General features: G+C 47.7%; 1 protein-coding gene across 1 annotated transcript; it reads left to right on the plus strand.

The window, feature by feature from the left end:
- Positions 1 to 14,129: 14,129 nt before the first annotated feature.
- LOC146620691 (uncharacterized) lies at positions 14,130 to 16,154 on the plus strand. Its single transcript, XM_085367792.1, has 3 exons — positions 14,130 to 14,585; positions 14,655 to 15,727; positions 15,770 to 16,154. The coding sequence occupies exons 1-3, from the start codon at positions 14,133 to 14,135 to the stop codon at positions 16,152 to 16,154; spliced, it is 1,911 nt and encodes a 636-aa protein (XP_085223918.1). The 5' UTR covers positions 14,130 to 14,132.
- Positions 16,155 to 17,114: the final 960 nt, after the last annotated feature.

A 17,114-nucleotide genomic window follows, 5' to 3' on the forward strand; every position in this document is an offset into this window, starting at 1 on the left:
TGTCTGCTCTTGAAAAATGGGCGAGTGGGGTAAAGTGTGGCTTTCCAGGGAGCGATTCCTTGAGTCTGTGGTCCTTATGTCGATGGTTGTTAATGGCTCCTTCTATTGCAAAGTCAACATCCAGCTTCAGTCTGAGAGTGAAATACCTCCTCTGTTGATGTCGTAAGCCTGTCGGAGGAGACGTGAAATATAGCTCTCTTTGGACCACCTTGGAGCTGAATACAGACTAACTGCTGATGTTTGTGTTACAGCTGGAAAGTGCTGCAGCTTTTGTTTCAGTCATAGCACCACCCATTTCTCCTCCTTCTGCTTGCCGCTTCTTTTTTTCGTCTTCTGACTGCAATCACAGCGTGAAGACCTCACCCAAAAACCTTCAACATATGAAAGCTCTGATATTGATCGCAACCTAGTTGAATTCCTCCTTGTTTTCCACCCACTGAAGCATGCCTGGAATATGGAGTCCATGAAAAGCCCTTTGTGCTCATGTTGGAATGATCAGTGATTCTTCTTTTTTTTAACCTCTACAAGAATTTAATTCAGCATAAGGTTTTCCACTTGGTCATTGTTGCTTGTCATCTATGCTTCCATGCTGATGTCTTTGATATCTGATATCTGTATGAACTGCTGTGCAGACAGGTGGAACATAAGAGTGGGAAAAGAGCGATTGTTTTGAGAGGTCTTGACATGATGGCTCAACACATAAAATCAAGAAAGCTCAGCCTCTTGCCTTGAATGCTGAAGAATTTCCCTTTGGCCTAAAATCAGAAAGGTTTTGACTTTTATCGCTTTGATGGGATGTGCATGTCACCCCTGTGTCTGTTTTGCCTAAGTACTTTATAGCTTCCTTCCACAGTCCACACACGAAGCTATCTTGGTGACTCTAAGGGTGGCAGAACTGGAGGACCGTGTGCCTGGCGGGACTGTCGATCGAGGACGCTGAAGATATCTACCTATTCGGAACCATGATAACAGGGTTCATGCTGATCGGCGTTGGCTTAGCCCTGGTTTATCAGAGAAATAAGAAAGCGGAACCGGCTGTTCAAACCCCCACAAGGCTGCCCGCTGGATTCGAAGCGACGGGACGAGGTGCGACCTCTCACAACGAACGTAATATGGTCAACACCTTGGAGACGCTTACAGCTGCTGTGAAGGCTCAAAACAACACCATTGAGCGTATGAGGGGAAACATCAGAGAGAAGCCTGCTCAAAATGAGACCCTTGAGTGACAGTTGGAAAACATCGCGGAACGGATCACTGCAGTTGTGAGGTCTCAGAATCAAAAGACTGACAACACCACGGAACAGAAGTTTGATACCATCATGGGGAGGCTCGCAGCTCTTCAACGGGAGATCGAGAGACCAGCCTCGGAGTGCTAGAATTCGAGCTGCTCACAAAGGAGAAATCAACAATATTCAACATTTGGACACCACGGCCCCAGCTGCAGGCCCAAGGCTGGAGCCCACCAAAACAACTCCCTGATAACGACTGTGTGATGACTATTCTTCCCGCCCCATGTAGGACACCTGGATTGGCTGGAGGACTGTTTACTTAGCCTGATAGGCCGAAGGACACTGTCTCAGCTAAACTATGGACACGCACACACACACACTTACACTGATAAGCACTCACTCATCCCCCTCCCTTTCCAACGCCTTCGATGCTTGTGCCCTACCGGGGATGATAGCAGTCAACTGGACCAGCACAGATGCTGCAGGACCGGATGCGCTGTCTACGCCGGCTCTCTCTTACCCTTTACCCGCCCCTGTTGCTTGTCTCGTGTTTCTATGGTGTATTGATAGTCATGTGCTTTTGTGCTGAGGTGTTTTTTCTTTTATCAAACTGTTCTCCCACTAGGAGCTCAGTCTGAGTGGAGTTTTTTTTCTCCTCCTCTTACCTCATATAGTGTATTTTCGTTGTTTTTTTCCTATCAGCCTACCTTCTGACATGTCTGCCCAATGTGATGTTTGTGTAAAGTTGGTCAGAAGGTTCCTTTGTGAGTGCGCATGCGCCATTAGCGTGCTGCCTGCTGTAACCCCTAATTTCCCTCGGGATGAATAAAGTATTCTGATTCTGATTCTGATTTTCACCGCTATAGTTGTTTACTCTAATCTGAATCAGTTATTGAATCTGTAAACTTTTAGCTTTCTTCCCATAGTTTGGCTTCTTTTCACATGGCAAAAACTTCAAGTGAACTCCAAGTGAACCATGTAAGAACATTTAGCCTCCTTATTGGTCAGATGTGTCTGGGGTAATGAAATTAAATACAGGAAGAAGGTGCTGCGTTCTGGCCTAGCTGCTAGCCCTTTGTGTACTCTGTACATTTATAACATCCTGTCGCATCCCAGAATGCAAAGGATACCTGGTTGCAGGAAGGCATGTAGCTCAGACTTGCAGCAGACACCTGATAGATGAGTCAGCTCATGTTCACACCTATGTGAGTTACTTTGTTCACATCTGCACACGTGAACCTCACCAAGCAGGAAGTCTAATTTTAACTGACTAAACACTGCAGGTGTGAAAACACCTTAAATGTGAACACGTTCTTGTCACGGACCCGGCTCTGGAGGACTCGGGGGTCCGTGAGCAGTTTTGACTGTTGTTATTATTATTATTATTATTATTATTTGGTGGCGTGTGTGTTTTTTCTGCACAATGCTGTGTTAGTCTGTGTCCCACTCGTATGTATAGGCAGGGTGTGGTTGTGCACGTGTGTATGTCTGCGGGTGTGGCTGGAGGATGGAGCACAGCCACCTGCAGGCCTGATGGGTGTGGCCCTGCGGAAGGACTGGCTACACCTGAAGTTCCTGCCACACCTGTTGGTGATCAGGGCTCGTTGGGGGAGCTACTTAGGAGAGTGTTGGAGCTCCCACTGGTGCGGGATCATTGAGTTATCGTACCAAGTTAGTGTGTCAGTATATGTCAGTGCTGTTCGTATATACCCGCTGAGGGTTAGTGTTGACGGCTGCTTCTATGGTTTCCCTGCAGGACTTCCTCTTCCAGTGGTCCAGAAAGGCAGCACGCACAGGGAGTGCGGAAACACAACAGCGGGGAGCACGAGCACAGGGTTCAAGGGAGCAACGGGGAGTTATTGTGTTTACAGCTTTTCACTGTAAATAAAGAGCACTGTTTGCATTGCAGAGTCTGCGTTTTGGGTCCTCCTTTCCCCACATCCCCACGGTCTGCCAGCCAGACCGTGACAGTTCTTGTCTCTACACCGTGTGACAGATCAGTGACCTGTTGCTTAAAATTAGCCAGGACCCTCTAAAGGCTAAGCAGATATCATGACTGGATGGATATTTCACATTTACATAATCTGATTTCTGGAGCTCTTCTGTCAAGTGTTTGTTTTTGCTAGGTCATTAAAATGTGTCTTCTTCAATGTCCGATCATAAATAACAGCCATGATCAGTTTCTTCTCTGCTGTAGTTGACAGTGTCAATGTCTCTTCTTGACTTTGACATTTACAAGTGCTGTTGGTCTTCCAAAAGTTTTCTTTTTTTCTCCACTGTGAGTTGTGCTCAGCTCAGTTTTTGTTTTTTGCGCTGAATATTTTGTCACAGCATTTTTATCTGCTTTTATTTTGTGTTTGTGCTTTAATTTCAAAACCTGGCAAAAAAACAAAAAATGGATCGAAAATTGGGTAAAATTTCCATTTTCAGGGAACTGTTGAACTATTTTGAGTTTGCAAAACAGCATTTTTTTCCTCATGTTTATGATTCACGAGTGATGTCACAAATTAATGATAAAACATGAAAATGCATGTTTTTCTTTCTGCGATGAAAAATCTGGAACTTTGTGTGTTTTCTGTTTGTCCCTCAGCAGAAACCCAGCTGCGCTGAAGCACCGTGCCGCAGTGAACATTCAGTGCTTGGAAGTGCTTGACACATGCCATCGCTGTTTACTTCTGTTACTGTTGTGTCAGCGAAGCCCCCTCAGCTGACATCACATTACTGGTCTTCTGTGTAAGGCCCTCACAAACACTGTAACCTTTTGAACCCTGGCCGACATCCACCCGCCAGCTCCAACATTCTTCACCTGCTTCACTGCTATTTCATCCATGTGGAAGAGCGCTGCCTGTCGTAGTTCGCCTGTGAGTGCGGTAACCCTCAAGCACCCCTCCCCGAAACACTCCCTTGATATTGAATTATGTCCTCTGAACACAAACGATTGTATGTCTGAAATAGGCCTCTTTTTTCCCTCTGCATTTTAGACTACCGCTTTGAACTCTTTCATTTTGAATCACACTATCAAATTAGAATTCAAATTAGAGCAGCAATGATCCCATTAATTAATTTCATCCCGACAAAGTAACAGGCAGAGAGGATATCTCATTTGCAGCTCAGCATGATCTTGAAACGAATCCTCCTAATGATCGAGCGCTTTTAGTCAATAGAAATTTGTCCCTGCAAACATTTCTATCTTGATAGAGAAGAGTGGTCATAGTCACAAAGTATGTAGGTCATTTATTTTCTATCAGTGACTTGCTGGGTTAATTGCCTTTTAGGGACTTCAATTCAGCTGATGGAGTATGTTTGTCTTCTTTTTTTTTTTTTTTTTTGCTACTCTTTATCAGTTACACTAATGATTGTTCAGCAGCTCATGATTATCAGGCAAAAGCTCCCCCAATGTGAAACAATAATTCGATCCTAATTTGCTTTACCTAACATCACTGTGATTGGTCAAAGCGGATCATTTAAAATACGCTGCAGACACTTGTCTCCTTTATAGTCTCAGTGTGGACTTATGAATATCTGCTTACTTTGTAACCCATATTAGCTTCATGCATGTTGACTGCAACTCACAAAGGCACATTTAAAGGGTTTGCTTACTTTAATTACCTGTTTTTTGGATGTGTTTTCATTGTAAAACTTCTATTCTGGGACTAGTCACAGTTTAATGGCCAGGTGTTTGTGTTTTTCTCTAGTTAACTTTCAAGTTAGCAGATTTGAAAGTTAAGTGTTAACATGTGAGTCTGAACTTATTCCTCCCCCACGTCCTGGATCAACTGCTGCTCCACTGAGAAGGGTGCCAGAAGCGTCGGAGGAGAAATGAGAGCTGGCATCTACCTCTTATGTGTCACTTCTTTCTTTGTTCCAGCATGCCTACTTATGAATGATTTTTCATCACATTTTGTCTTATTTTAGGCCCCCACAAACAAAACAAAACAAAAAACATTTGAATCAAACACTTGTCATATCCCCAAATTGACATATTCCCATTTTGCCCCTAGTGGCACCTTTACACTTATTTCTATTTCCTCCCTAGCTGCCGTCCCTCTTTTCTCCCCTCTCCAGTCTCTGTGGTCTTTTTAATGAGCTCACTCTGAGCTGTGTTTAAGCTCATTAACCTTTGTGGGTGGTAAGTCTCACTGAGAGGGAAAGCCATTGATACACAGACACAGATGTAGAGAGGGAGATTTTTTACACTTTAAACACACAGTTATTTAAATTAGGCTATTAAGTTCTGCTAATTAAAATGATTTGATTTTAGAAGTGTGAGGAGTTCTTCATCCCACTATATGGAAAGCAGCTTTGTATGTGGGTCTCTGTGTGTGGCAGGCGTATTATTGGAAACCAAAGTTCAGTGTTGATGTTTAAGTGATTTAGATGAATAATATAATTTTTTTCTATATGTTGTTTTCTGTTACCGTTGTTTACACAAGGCTGACTGCTCCCCTCTATGGGGGCTTATACAAACTCACTCACTCTCATACATAATCAGACAGCAGAGGAGAAAAATTAGCCAAAGCATAGAAGAGACTCTCACACTGAGCTGAAATATGTACACATACATTTTTTTCATACAACAGTTTAATTATTTTTTATATGCTTTCTTTGTTCATAATGTTTGAATGCATGACTCTCAGGAAAGGTCCTCGCTGACTCCACTAACACTGACAGTTATTATTGATTATTAAATTAGCACAGGGCTTAAAAAAGAAGCAAAAGCAACTAAACTGTAATTAAAAAAGTATTTCACAAATGCAATTTGCCAATTTACTATTGTGTTAATTTTCTCTCCTCTTTGTTTCACCCTGTATACACTCACCGACTGCTTGTTATGGACACTTGTTCAACTTGACGTTAACACAAATATCAGACAATCAAAGCATTTAGGAACGTAGACATGGGCAAGATGACCTGCCGAAGTTCAAACTCTGCATCAGAATGAGGAAGAAACTTTATTTAGGTGACTTTGAAGGTGCCAGCTAGGCTGGTCCGAGTACTTCACAAACTTCTGACCTAGCTGGATTTTCCCCAGAAAACCATCTCTAGTTTACAGAGAATTCTCAGCTGTCACAGGTCACTGGAGAAGGCAACTCAAATAATCACCTATTATGCACAGCACGTCAAACCTTGAAGCAGATGGGCTATAGCAGCACATGACAACACGTTATAACACTCCTGTCAGCTAAGAACAGGAAACTAAGGCATCAACTTTCACAGACTCACCAAAAATTGGATGAAAGTAGAAGATTCTGAGAAATGTTGCCTGGCCTGATGACTCTGTAATGACATTTGGATGGTTAGGTCAGATTTTGGCATAAACAGCATGGAAACTTGGATCCATTCTGCTTTTGAGGTTGAGACTGTGTTGGTGTAATGGTGCGGAGGATATTTTCTTGGAACATTTTGGACCCATTAGCATCAGTTGAGGATTATTTGAACACCACAGCGTGAGTATTGTTGCTGACCATGCCCATCCCTTTATGCTCACAGTGTAACCCATCTTCTGTTGGCTGCTTCCTGCAGGTTAACATGACATGTTACAAATCTCAGATCATCTCAAACTGGTTTCTTAAACATGACAATGAGTTCACTGTACTCAAGTGGCCTCCACAGTCACCTCAACTGTCACCAATCCAATATTATTCCAATTATTCCAATCTTTGGGATGTAGTTAAATTGGGAGATTTGGAGCTAAAAAATATGCAGCAACCGTGTGATGCTATCATGTCAACAAGGACCAACGTTTTAATGAATGTTTCCAGCACCTTGTTGTAGTCATGCCATGAAGAATTAAAGCAGTTCTGAAGGAAACACAGGCTCCAAACTTGTGTTAGGATGGTTTACTGTATATTCAACTCCCCACACAGGTATATAGAGGCCGATGAAAGGAAGTAAACATGAACAATAAACTCATTAATTAAGTGGAAGGGCAATAAAAGCTTGCCAACATATATTTACTATAACACAATAAAACTGAAACAAAGAGATGGAAGAAGGCAGAGGAACAAGTCCTCTGTTGGTTCAATGGCCCATTGTTGGTAAGGATATACAGTAACAGAGGCAAGCAGTCATCTGCTACTGGAAGTGTGCACGCACACTTAGCTACACACACACAGTGAGTCAGCTACATCGCATAAGTATATCTGGAGCTCAACTTAGTACTTTCATATAACAATAAATCTTTCTTTTCAGCCATGGTTTCAAACACAACTTCCACTAGCAGATTATTCAGTGCGCATGCGCCAACCAGCGTGCAGCCTGTTACAGTCGCTCCTGCTTTTCTCTTAGTTTAGCTCTTTTTTCTTACGTATTCTTTTTTTTTTCTGACTTGTATTTTCCTCCGTTTTCTATCTCTTACTCAATCATGTGGATTGAGAGAGTTTTTGTTCTTCTGGTGGCCGTGGAACTGTTACTTTTATCATGGAACGGGACCGTGGCACATCTCCTACACGCACGGACTGTTTACTCCAGAGATCAGCTGATCGCCCTGATGCCGGCCGGCTCGCTGGCCAGGCCCGCAGAAGTGCCCGCAGAAGTACCAGCTGAAATTTGGAGGAAAACACATCGGGGATGCAGAGGTCAAGGACAGAAGAGAAGAAAAAAGGTGACGGTGAGACAGCGGAGGCTCGAAGCGAGGAGGAGGTTTAAACCGTGTCTGCCGTCTATCGTGATGGGAAATGTGCGATCGTTGGCAAGTAAAATCGACGAGCTCTCAGCACTGGTACGGAGTCAGAGGGAATACCGAGAGTGTAGCCTGATGTGTTTCACCGAATCATGGCTGCACCAGGTCATTCCCGATGAGAATGCTTCTGTGGAAGGCTTCCACACTGTTCGGGCGGACAGGGACAGCATCGCTAGCGGTAAGCTTAAAGGAGGTGGGCTTGCTGTTTTAGTTAACAACCGGTGGTGTAACCCTGCCAACATAACAATCAAAGAAAGGATTTGTTGCCCGGACACTGAACTGTGTGCTGTTGGACTCAGGCCGTATTATTTACCCAGGGAATTCTCTCACGTCATCTTGGTGGCTGTTTATGTTCCCCCCTCTGCTAACCCCACAGCTGCATGTGACACTATCCACTCTGCCATAGCTCGGCTACAGACTCAGCACCCGAGTGCCTTTATTGTGATCTCGGGTGACTTCAACCATGTATCACTGGACAATACACTACCAACATTCAAACAATATGTGGACTGTCCCACCAGGGGAGAGAAAACTTTAGACTTACTGTATGCTAACGTCAAGGATGCATACAGCTCCTCCTCCCTCCCCCCACTTGGTAGGTCAGATCATAACCTGATTCACCTCACCCCCCGCTATGTGCCAATTGTGAGGAGGGAACCTGTGACCACCAGGACTGTGAGGAGGTGGTCAGAGGAGGCAATAGCGGAACTACAGGGCTGTTTCGAGGTGACCGACTGGGAAACACTCTGTGAGCCTCACGCCGAGGACATCAATGGGCTTACTGAGTGTATCACAGACTACATAACTTTCTGCACCGACTCCATTGTTCCAGCTCAGACTGTTCATTGTTACCCAAATAACAAGCCGTGGGTGACTAAGGACATCAAAGCCCTCCTCAACAACAAGAAGAGGGCTTTCAGAGGGGGCAACAAAGAGGAGGTGAGGAAGGTCCAGGTGTTACTAAAGGACAAGATCAGAGAGGCTAAGGACAATTACAGGAGGAAGCTGGAGTGGAAACTCCAGCAGAACAGCATGAGAGAGGTGTGGAAGGGCATGAAGACCATCACTGGATTCAGGCCAACCAACAGCAGGGGAGCTGAGGGAGGTGAGAATAGAGCCGACGAGTTGAATCTGTTTTTCAATAGATTCGACACCACAGTGTCTGCTCCGACCCCCACAACCTCACCTGCAGTCAGCCTGGAATCCAGAGCCACACCACTGTGCCAGCCTCTCTCTTCACATGTTGCCTCCTGTGAGATTCCTGACACCCCTCCCCCACCCATCACCTTCACTCAATACCAGGTTGAGATGCAAATGAGGAGACTTCACTCAGGCAAGTCTGCTGGAGTGAGTCCCCTTGTCCTCAAGGCCTGTGCCCCCCAGCTGTGTGGAGTCTTTCATAAACTGTTTATGCTGAGTCTGAGTCTGCAGAGGGTCCCGGTGATGTGGAAGACATCATGCCTCGTCCCTGTACCAAAGACGCCTCGTCCCAGTGGCCCCCAGGATTACAGGCCCGTGGCACTGACCTCCCACATCATGAAGACCCTGGAAAGGCTCATCCTGGACCAGCTGCGACCCATAGTAAGACCACATCTGGATCCCCTTCAGTTCGCTTATCAGCCTCGTCTTGGAACAGAGGACGCCATCATCTACCTGCTCAATCGTGTCTACACCCATCTGGACCAGCCGGCGAGCACTGTGAGGGTCATGTTTTTTGACTTTTCCAGTGCTTTCAACACCATCAGGCCGACCCTCCTGGGTGATAAGTTAGCAGCGATGCAGGTGGATGCTTCTCTGGTGTCCTGGATTGTTGATTACCTGACAGGAAGACCACAATATGTACGTCTCCCACAGTGTGTGTCTGACAAGGTGATTAGCAACACAGGGGCACCACAGGGGACTGTCCTCTCCCCCTTCCTCTTCACCCTCTACACCACAGACTTCAGCCACTGCACAGAGACCTGCCATCTTCAGAAGTTTTCTGATGACTCTGCGGTGGTTGGATGCATCAGCAGGGATGATGAGACAGAGTACCGGGCTGTGGTCGACTCCTTTGTCACGTGGTGTGAGCAGAATCATCTGCAGCTCAACGTGGCAAAGACCAAGGAACTGATCGTGGACTTCAGGAAGACCAGGAAACACTTGACCCCTGTTTCAATCCAGGGGGTCAGTGTTGACATTGTGGAGGACTATAAATACCTTGGAGTACACATTGACAATAAACTGGACTGGGCTAAAAACACCACAGCACTTTACAGGAAGGGCCAGAGTCGTCTCTATTTTTTGAGGCGACTGAGGTCCTTCAACATCTGCCAGAAAATGCTGAGGATTTTCTATGAGTCTGTGGTGGCCAGTGCGATCCTCTATGCTGTTGCATGCTGGGGGAGCAGGCTGAGGGTCGCAGATGCCAACAGACTTAATAAACTGATCCGTAAGGCCAGCAATGTTGTGGGGATGGAGCTGGACTCCCTCAAGGTGGTGTCGGAGAGGCGGATGCTGTCCAAGATAAAGACAATGTTGGATAACACCTCCCACCCACTCCATGACATGTTGGTCAGTCACAGGAGCTCGTTCAGTGAGAGACTGAGATTACCGAAAAGCACCACTGAACGACACAGGAAATCATTCCTGCCTGTGGCCATCTCCCTGTACAACGCATCCACTTAACACACTGTTTGCTGCTACAACTACACATGTTTCTTTTCCAAATATTTATTTATAAGTGACTTATGTATGTATGTATGTATATATATGTATATATTGTACTATTCTTAGTTAGCGTATTGTCTGTCTTGTCTTAATGTTGGTTTAAAATGGAGCACTGTAACAAAAAATAATTTCCCCCAGGGATCAATAAAGTATTCTGATTCTGATTCTGATTCTGATCTCTATGCACACAACAGCTAAAGCAAGTTTTGGCTGCTGCCTTATTCGCAAGGGGTCGCTATAATAGGTAGCTCCCCATATTTGATTTGGCAGGGATTTTTTATATTCGCATTGTCCTTCCTGACATAACCCCGAAGGGATTTGGGACTCCTCCCAGAAACAAACTGGGGACCTTTCGCTTGTTAGGCAAACATGTAAACCACAATACTACAGAGCCACATTCTCTGTGCACACATAAACCCACACACATAATAGTGATAAAAAGCACGTGAAGTGCATTAGCTGCAGCTCTGACATCACATGTTCCATTACCAGCTGGCATTGTGCCCTGTTTTAGAGCCTCATAGCATCCTCCCATCTCACCAGACCAAACAGAAATAGGAAACTTGACCTTTGACCTATGATGAAGCAGCTGAGCACAACTTGACTATCTTTCCTCTGTAAAACATCAACAGCAGTTTTCCACATCAAATATACATCAAAAAACAAGGGACATATTCCCATGCATTGGATAGGGAATACAATAACACCAAATTTCCTGAACACTGATTTTATGAAATAACCATCTTTCCTGTTCACGTTCCTATCTTCCTCATCCTGTATCTTTCATATCATATTACCATGGGCCACTCTTCATATAATGATGGTAAATCTGAGGCTAATAATTGGCATAAATGGCAATAATTGAAAGGAAAATTCAACAGGAAAACATCCTTTCCCTCACTTCTGTAGTTACGATACTTGAATTCTTATGTACTTATGGTACTTGCAGGATGTTTCCATGCCTCTGTTTGTTTCCAGATTTCTTTTACAGCCACTGCTCCGTGAAGCCGTCATATTGTTTTCCACTCCTGCTGTAAACTATCTGCTGCTGAGCCAATATTATTACGCACTCTTTTCTTTAAACAGCGGTTGGGGGGCTGGGGAGCACAGTCACATCTTTGCAGCTCAGTTCACTTATTCAGTGGCAGAAAAGGTTAAGAGCTAGTGAGACAGGAGGAGAGGATTAGTGCTGTGAGAATTGCTTTTTATTACTGTTAAGGTCACAGCCATATTTAAAATCCATGAGAGAGCAGCGTCTGTGGATATGTGGCCAGCTGGGAGAACTCGTCTCAGTGCCGTGCTGCAAATTCAGCTTCGAAGTTGATTTCATTAAAGAGACACTGTGAGGTTTCTTATGAACGGGAGATAACCGAGGGATTTTACTCCATACGGGACTTTTTAGTGCCCGCCCCAAAACAAGCTTTCAGTCAGTGCCAAAGGAAAATCACCAGCACCAAAATTAGAACAATTGAAGATAAATTTAGCTTTAATTCAGATGTCTTTGACTTCTGGCAGTCCACTCTGCTCTCACTAAGCAGCATTGCCAGCATTGACTGGGCCTAAGGAATCTCAATTTTATCCTCCAGAGCACTGGTGGAAATATTCTGTGCGGTAAGGGAACTGCCTGGGTAAGAGCGTGCACGAGAATGCACCGTAGCACATATGACGCCCACTCATTAAATGCTCTGGAATAATAGCTGCTCTATTTCTCATTTGCTCACACAGATCTTGTACTTTGCAGCTGGTAGGTTAATGTCCAAGCTCACTATGTCAGACATTTACATTCTTATATGCTCCACTGCTGGGTAATCCGCAAAAAGTCCAGTGCATCTGTGAAAATAGCTTTACTAATTTTTTATTTAATGGTCAGTTGTATTCAAATATCTGATTGCTTTGCTGATATTTATACCAATACATGATTATTATGCACCAACAAAAGATGCTTTAGACTATAAAGCAGGATCTTGTTAAGAAAAACAGGCATCTTAGTTCATTGTTCCTGATATTTTAATTCAAAATGATTCATTTTAACTACATTTAACTACTGCTAATGATTGTACTTCTTCTATAATTATCGGGAATAGTTTAAATATATCAGATCGTCTCATTCACATATCTGGTATATCATCCTTTTATAATTATGATCTTCAGGTTTTTAATGATCACTGCTGCATTGCAAAGCAAAAGCTTCCAAAAATAAGCAAACTGCATTGCTTGCAGTCAAATAAGGTCGCATTGACTCATGCCTTTTTGCAGTCATGTAGTTCTTTTGTGAAGGCTGATCACGAACCAGAAAAGAAACCTGCAAACATCCAGCAAGGCAACAGTGGTATTCGCAAACACTGGAAATCAGAGTATATCCACATGGAGAGGAGCAAAGAGCCTGTTTGAGCCATGTGATATAAGGGTATGAAAAAGATTACATCATTGTTTGGGATGTAGGTGGGGGCATGGAGAGGGAAGACTTTGAGTGCCACCTGGTGTCTACATCACCAACTACACCGTCTTCTGATCTGAAAACAGCCATGCTGAAAGAAAGCTCCCTGTGGGTGCTGCTGAATGAGAACATTTGTTCTTCCAGACGTGCTGCAAGAATAACCAGCAGCACTTCTCCTTTCTCCTACATGAAAAAGCAAAGCGTCTACACACCGAGGTGGCGGTGATGGCCCAGAATCTGTGTATCCTCGCTCTTTACCAAATGCTGCCATTTAAAAGATGCCTTTAAAAAGCAGCGTTGTATTTGCAGAGCTGCAGCATAATGATGCAAGGGACTTTGTTTAGTGTTTGTCATTACTTAGGGATTAGAACTCCTTTTTCAAGTCAGCGCATCGCTGAAGAGCCTGCAGCGTGCAGCCACAAGGGAGCCATTGTGTCAGGGTCCTGGGTCTGAGCAACCCAGGATCCCTGAGCAGTTATGAATTATATTATTATTATTATATGTATTTTGGTGTTGCTGCTGCTCTTCTCCATGCTTGTAGATGTGAGTGTGTGTGTGTGTGTGTGTGTCTGCGGGTATGCTTGGAGGATGGAGCTCAGCCACCTGCAGGCCTGAGGGGTGTGGCCCTGCGGAAGGACTGGCCACACCCGAAGTCACACACCTGCTGCTGATCAGGCCTCGTCGGGGGAGCTACTTAGGAGAGAGTTGGAGCTCCCACCGACGCGGGATCATTTCCTTGAGACTCCACGTTAGTCGTCCCATTGAATTGAGTTAATGTGTGTAAGTGTATGCCCGCGGTTATTTGTGTCCTGACGGCTGCGTCTATTGTTTCCCGCAGGAGGAGCGTGGAAGGCACGAAGAGCAGCAAGCACCGGGGGGTGCTGACACGGGAGCGGAGAGCACAGAGACACGAACTATTCACGCAGAGACACGACACGGGAGTCTGGGAGAACACGGGGATTTATTGTTGTTTTTGTTCCACTCTGTAAATAAACACACTGTTTATACATAGAGCACCGCGCCTGGGTCCTCCTTTCCCCACATCCCCACGGTCTGCCAGCCAGACCGTGACAGAATGATCCCGCCACTTATGGACCCAGCGGTCTCCGAGGAGAGGCTCAGGAGGGAAATTATGGACAAAGTGTACCGCATGTGTGAATTATGGTGGGAGAAGCCTGCGGAAGGTTTGCGTCACGCCGTGGAGAGGCGGCTGCAGGAGATGCTTTTTAAATTCCCCTGGCTGGTGGACTCCCTTAATGCGGTGGTCCTGGACTTCCTACTTTCCACCCTCCACCTCCACTCTCCTCCTCAGGCTGCCCACCAGCTCGGACAGCTGGTGGATTCACTGCCTGAGACGCCGGCCCCGACGCCGACACGGAAACGACGTTCGCGCCGCCAGCGTTCCTCACCGCAGCTAAATCCACAGACATCTCAACAGCCGGCTGTGGTGAGTCATATGGACAATTCATCGTCACTCACCTCAACTGTTTACTCTGGGGCTATGTTTATACGGTCAGCTGCCCAGCCGGTAGCCAAAGCGCAGCCCGCGGCCCAGCTGGTCGCTGTACCTCAGCCTATCGCCCGGCTAGTGATCCAGCCGTCACCTGCTGAATCATCCCCCGCGACATCTACCTCACCGCTTACCGTTTCATCCTGTTCACCATCCACATCACACGCTCAGCCATCTTCTCCACCAGCAGCAGCCTCCATTCCACTGCCCACTCCAGCGGCCTTGTCCGGAGAGAGCGACCTCACCCGCGTCCAACGCCTGATGGACTGGGTAACTCACACCACCAACGCAAGGGCAGGAGTGGTGGGGTTAAACGCCATCGAGGCAATCCTGGAGGGAAACCCCTACCTCGGCCAGCTCAAGGGAGTTTCCGCCTGCCTTTGCACCCTGCGTAAAGCCCGGGGGGTAGTGCAAGCTCGGGAAACCTCAGACTTCGTCCAGCTGCAGGAGGAGCTCAGCGAGCCGGAGGAGCCCGCACTGTCAGCTGAGGCGCTCAGCGAGCCGGAGGAGCTCAGCATGCCCGAGCAGGAGCTCAGCGAGCCGGAGGAGCCCGCACCGTCAGCTGAGGCGCTCAGCGAGCCGGAGGAGCTCAGCATGCCCGAGCAGGAGCTCAGTGAGCCGGAGGAGCCCGCACCGCCAGCTGAGGAGCTCAGCGAGCAGGAGGAGCTCGGCATGCCCGAGCAGGAGCTCAGTGAGCCGGAGGAGCCCGCATCGCCAGCTGTGGAGCTCAGCATGCCCGAGCAGGAGCTCAGCGAGCCGGAGGAGCCCGCACCGCCAGCTGAGGAGCTCAGCGAGCCGGAGGAGCTCAGCATGCCCGAGCAGGAGCTCAGCGAGCCGGAGGAGCCCGCACCGCCAGCTGAGGAGCTCAGCGAGCCGGAGGAGCTCGGCATGCCCGAGCAGGAGCTCAGTGAGCCGGAGGAGCCCGCTCTGCCAGCTGAGGAGCTCAGCGAGCCGGAGGAGGAGCTCTCGCTGCCGGCCGAGGAGGAGCTCTCGCTGCCGGCCGAGGAGGTCAGCGGACCGGAGGGACCTCCACGTCTAGCGCGGCCTCCTCGCCGTCCACGTCCGGTGCGTCCACGTCAGCGATCGGCGCGTCATGGACCTGTTGCCACGCCTCGCTGTTGCTCACCGGAGCAGCGACGTTGCCATCGGACCCGTGGCAGGCCGCCGGAGGGGCAGCGCCGCTGCCACCGGACCCGTGGCAGGCCACCGGAACCGTTCCACCGCCACCGGACCCGTGGCAGGCCGCCGGAGGAGCAGCGCCGCCGCCACCGGACCCGTGGCAGGCCACCAGAACCGTTCTGCCGCCACCGGACCCGTGGCAGGACACCAGAACCGTTCTGCCGCCACCGGACCCGTGGCTGGCCGCCGGAGGAGCAGCGCCGCCGCCGCCACCGGACCCGTGGCAGGCCCCCTGAACTGTTTTGCTGCTGCCGCCGGACCCGGGGCCGTCCGCCGGAGCTGCTACGTCGCCGCCGTTGGGCTCGAGGTAGGCCCCCTGAACTCTCTTGTTGTGTTGATGGGCCGCCTGTGACTGTTTGTGGCGTCTTTTCGTTTTCTTTTTGCACCGCTGCGGGATGCGCGGTCTGACTCTGAGACTGTGGACTGGGTCGGTTTGTTGTTTTGTTGTTTTTGCTTGTTTTGGTTCTGGCCCTCCGTCCTGGTTCCCCCAGCCGCCCGCCCTGGGTTGGTTGTGCTGTTTTTTTGTTTTGGTTTTGGGGTCGTCGGGAGCCGACCCTTAGAGGGGGGGTACTGTCAGGGTCCTGGGTCTGAGCAACCCAGGATCCCTGAGCAGTTATGAATTATATTATTATTATTATATGTATTTTGGTGTTGCTGCTGCTCTTCTCCATGCTTGTAGATGTGAGTGTGTGTGTGTGTGTGTGTGTGTGTGTGTGTGTGTGTGTGTCTCTGCGGGTATGCTTGGAGGATGGAGCTCAGCCACCTGCAGGCCTGAGGGGTGTGGCCCTGCGGAAGGACTGGCCACACCCAAAGTCACACACCTGCTGCTGATCAGGCCTCGTCGGGGGAGCTACTTAGGAGAGAGTTGGAGCTCCCACCGACGCGGGATCATTTCCTTGAGACTCCACGTTAGTCGTCCCATTGAATTGAGTTAATGTGTGTAAGTGTATGCCCGCGGTTATTTGTGTCCTGACGGCTGCGTCTATTGTTTCCCGCAGGAGGAGCGTGGAAGGCACGAAGAGCAGCGAGCACCGGGGGGTGCTGACACGGGAGCGGAGAGCACAGAGACACGAACTATTCACGCAGAGACACGACACGGGAGTCTGGGAGAACACGGGGATTTATTGTTGTTTTTGTTCCACTCTGTAAATAAACACACTGTTTATACATAGAGCACCGCGCCTGGGTCCTCCTTTCCCCACATCCCCACGGTCTGCCAGCCAGACCGTGACACATTGGGCCTTGTCTGGCAATGAAACAGCAACATGTTCTCACATATTTCCAGCACAGCAAGTGTGTTTGTGTTTGTTTGCAGCCAAATTGGGAGCAAATCTCAGAAGAGCTTCTTAATGGCACTTACAAACTAAT

Source organism: Diplotaxodon limnothrissa, linkage group LG12 (genome assembly GCF_057381915.1).
Source record: "Diplotaxodon limnothrissa isolate DT_005_m linkage group LG12, D_limnothrissa_male_GT1.1, whole genome shotgun sequence".
Taxonomy (NCBI): Eukaryota; Metazoa; Chordata; class Actinopteri; order Cichliformes; family Cichlidae; genus Diplotaxodon; species Diplotaxodon limnothrissa.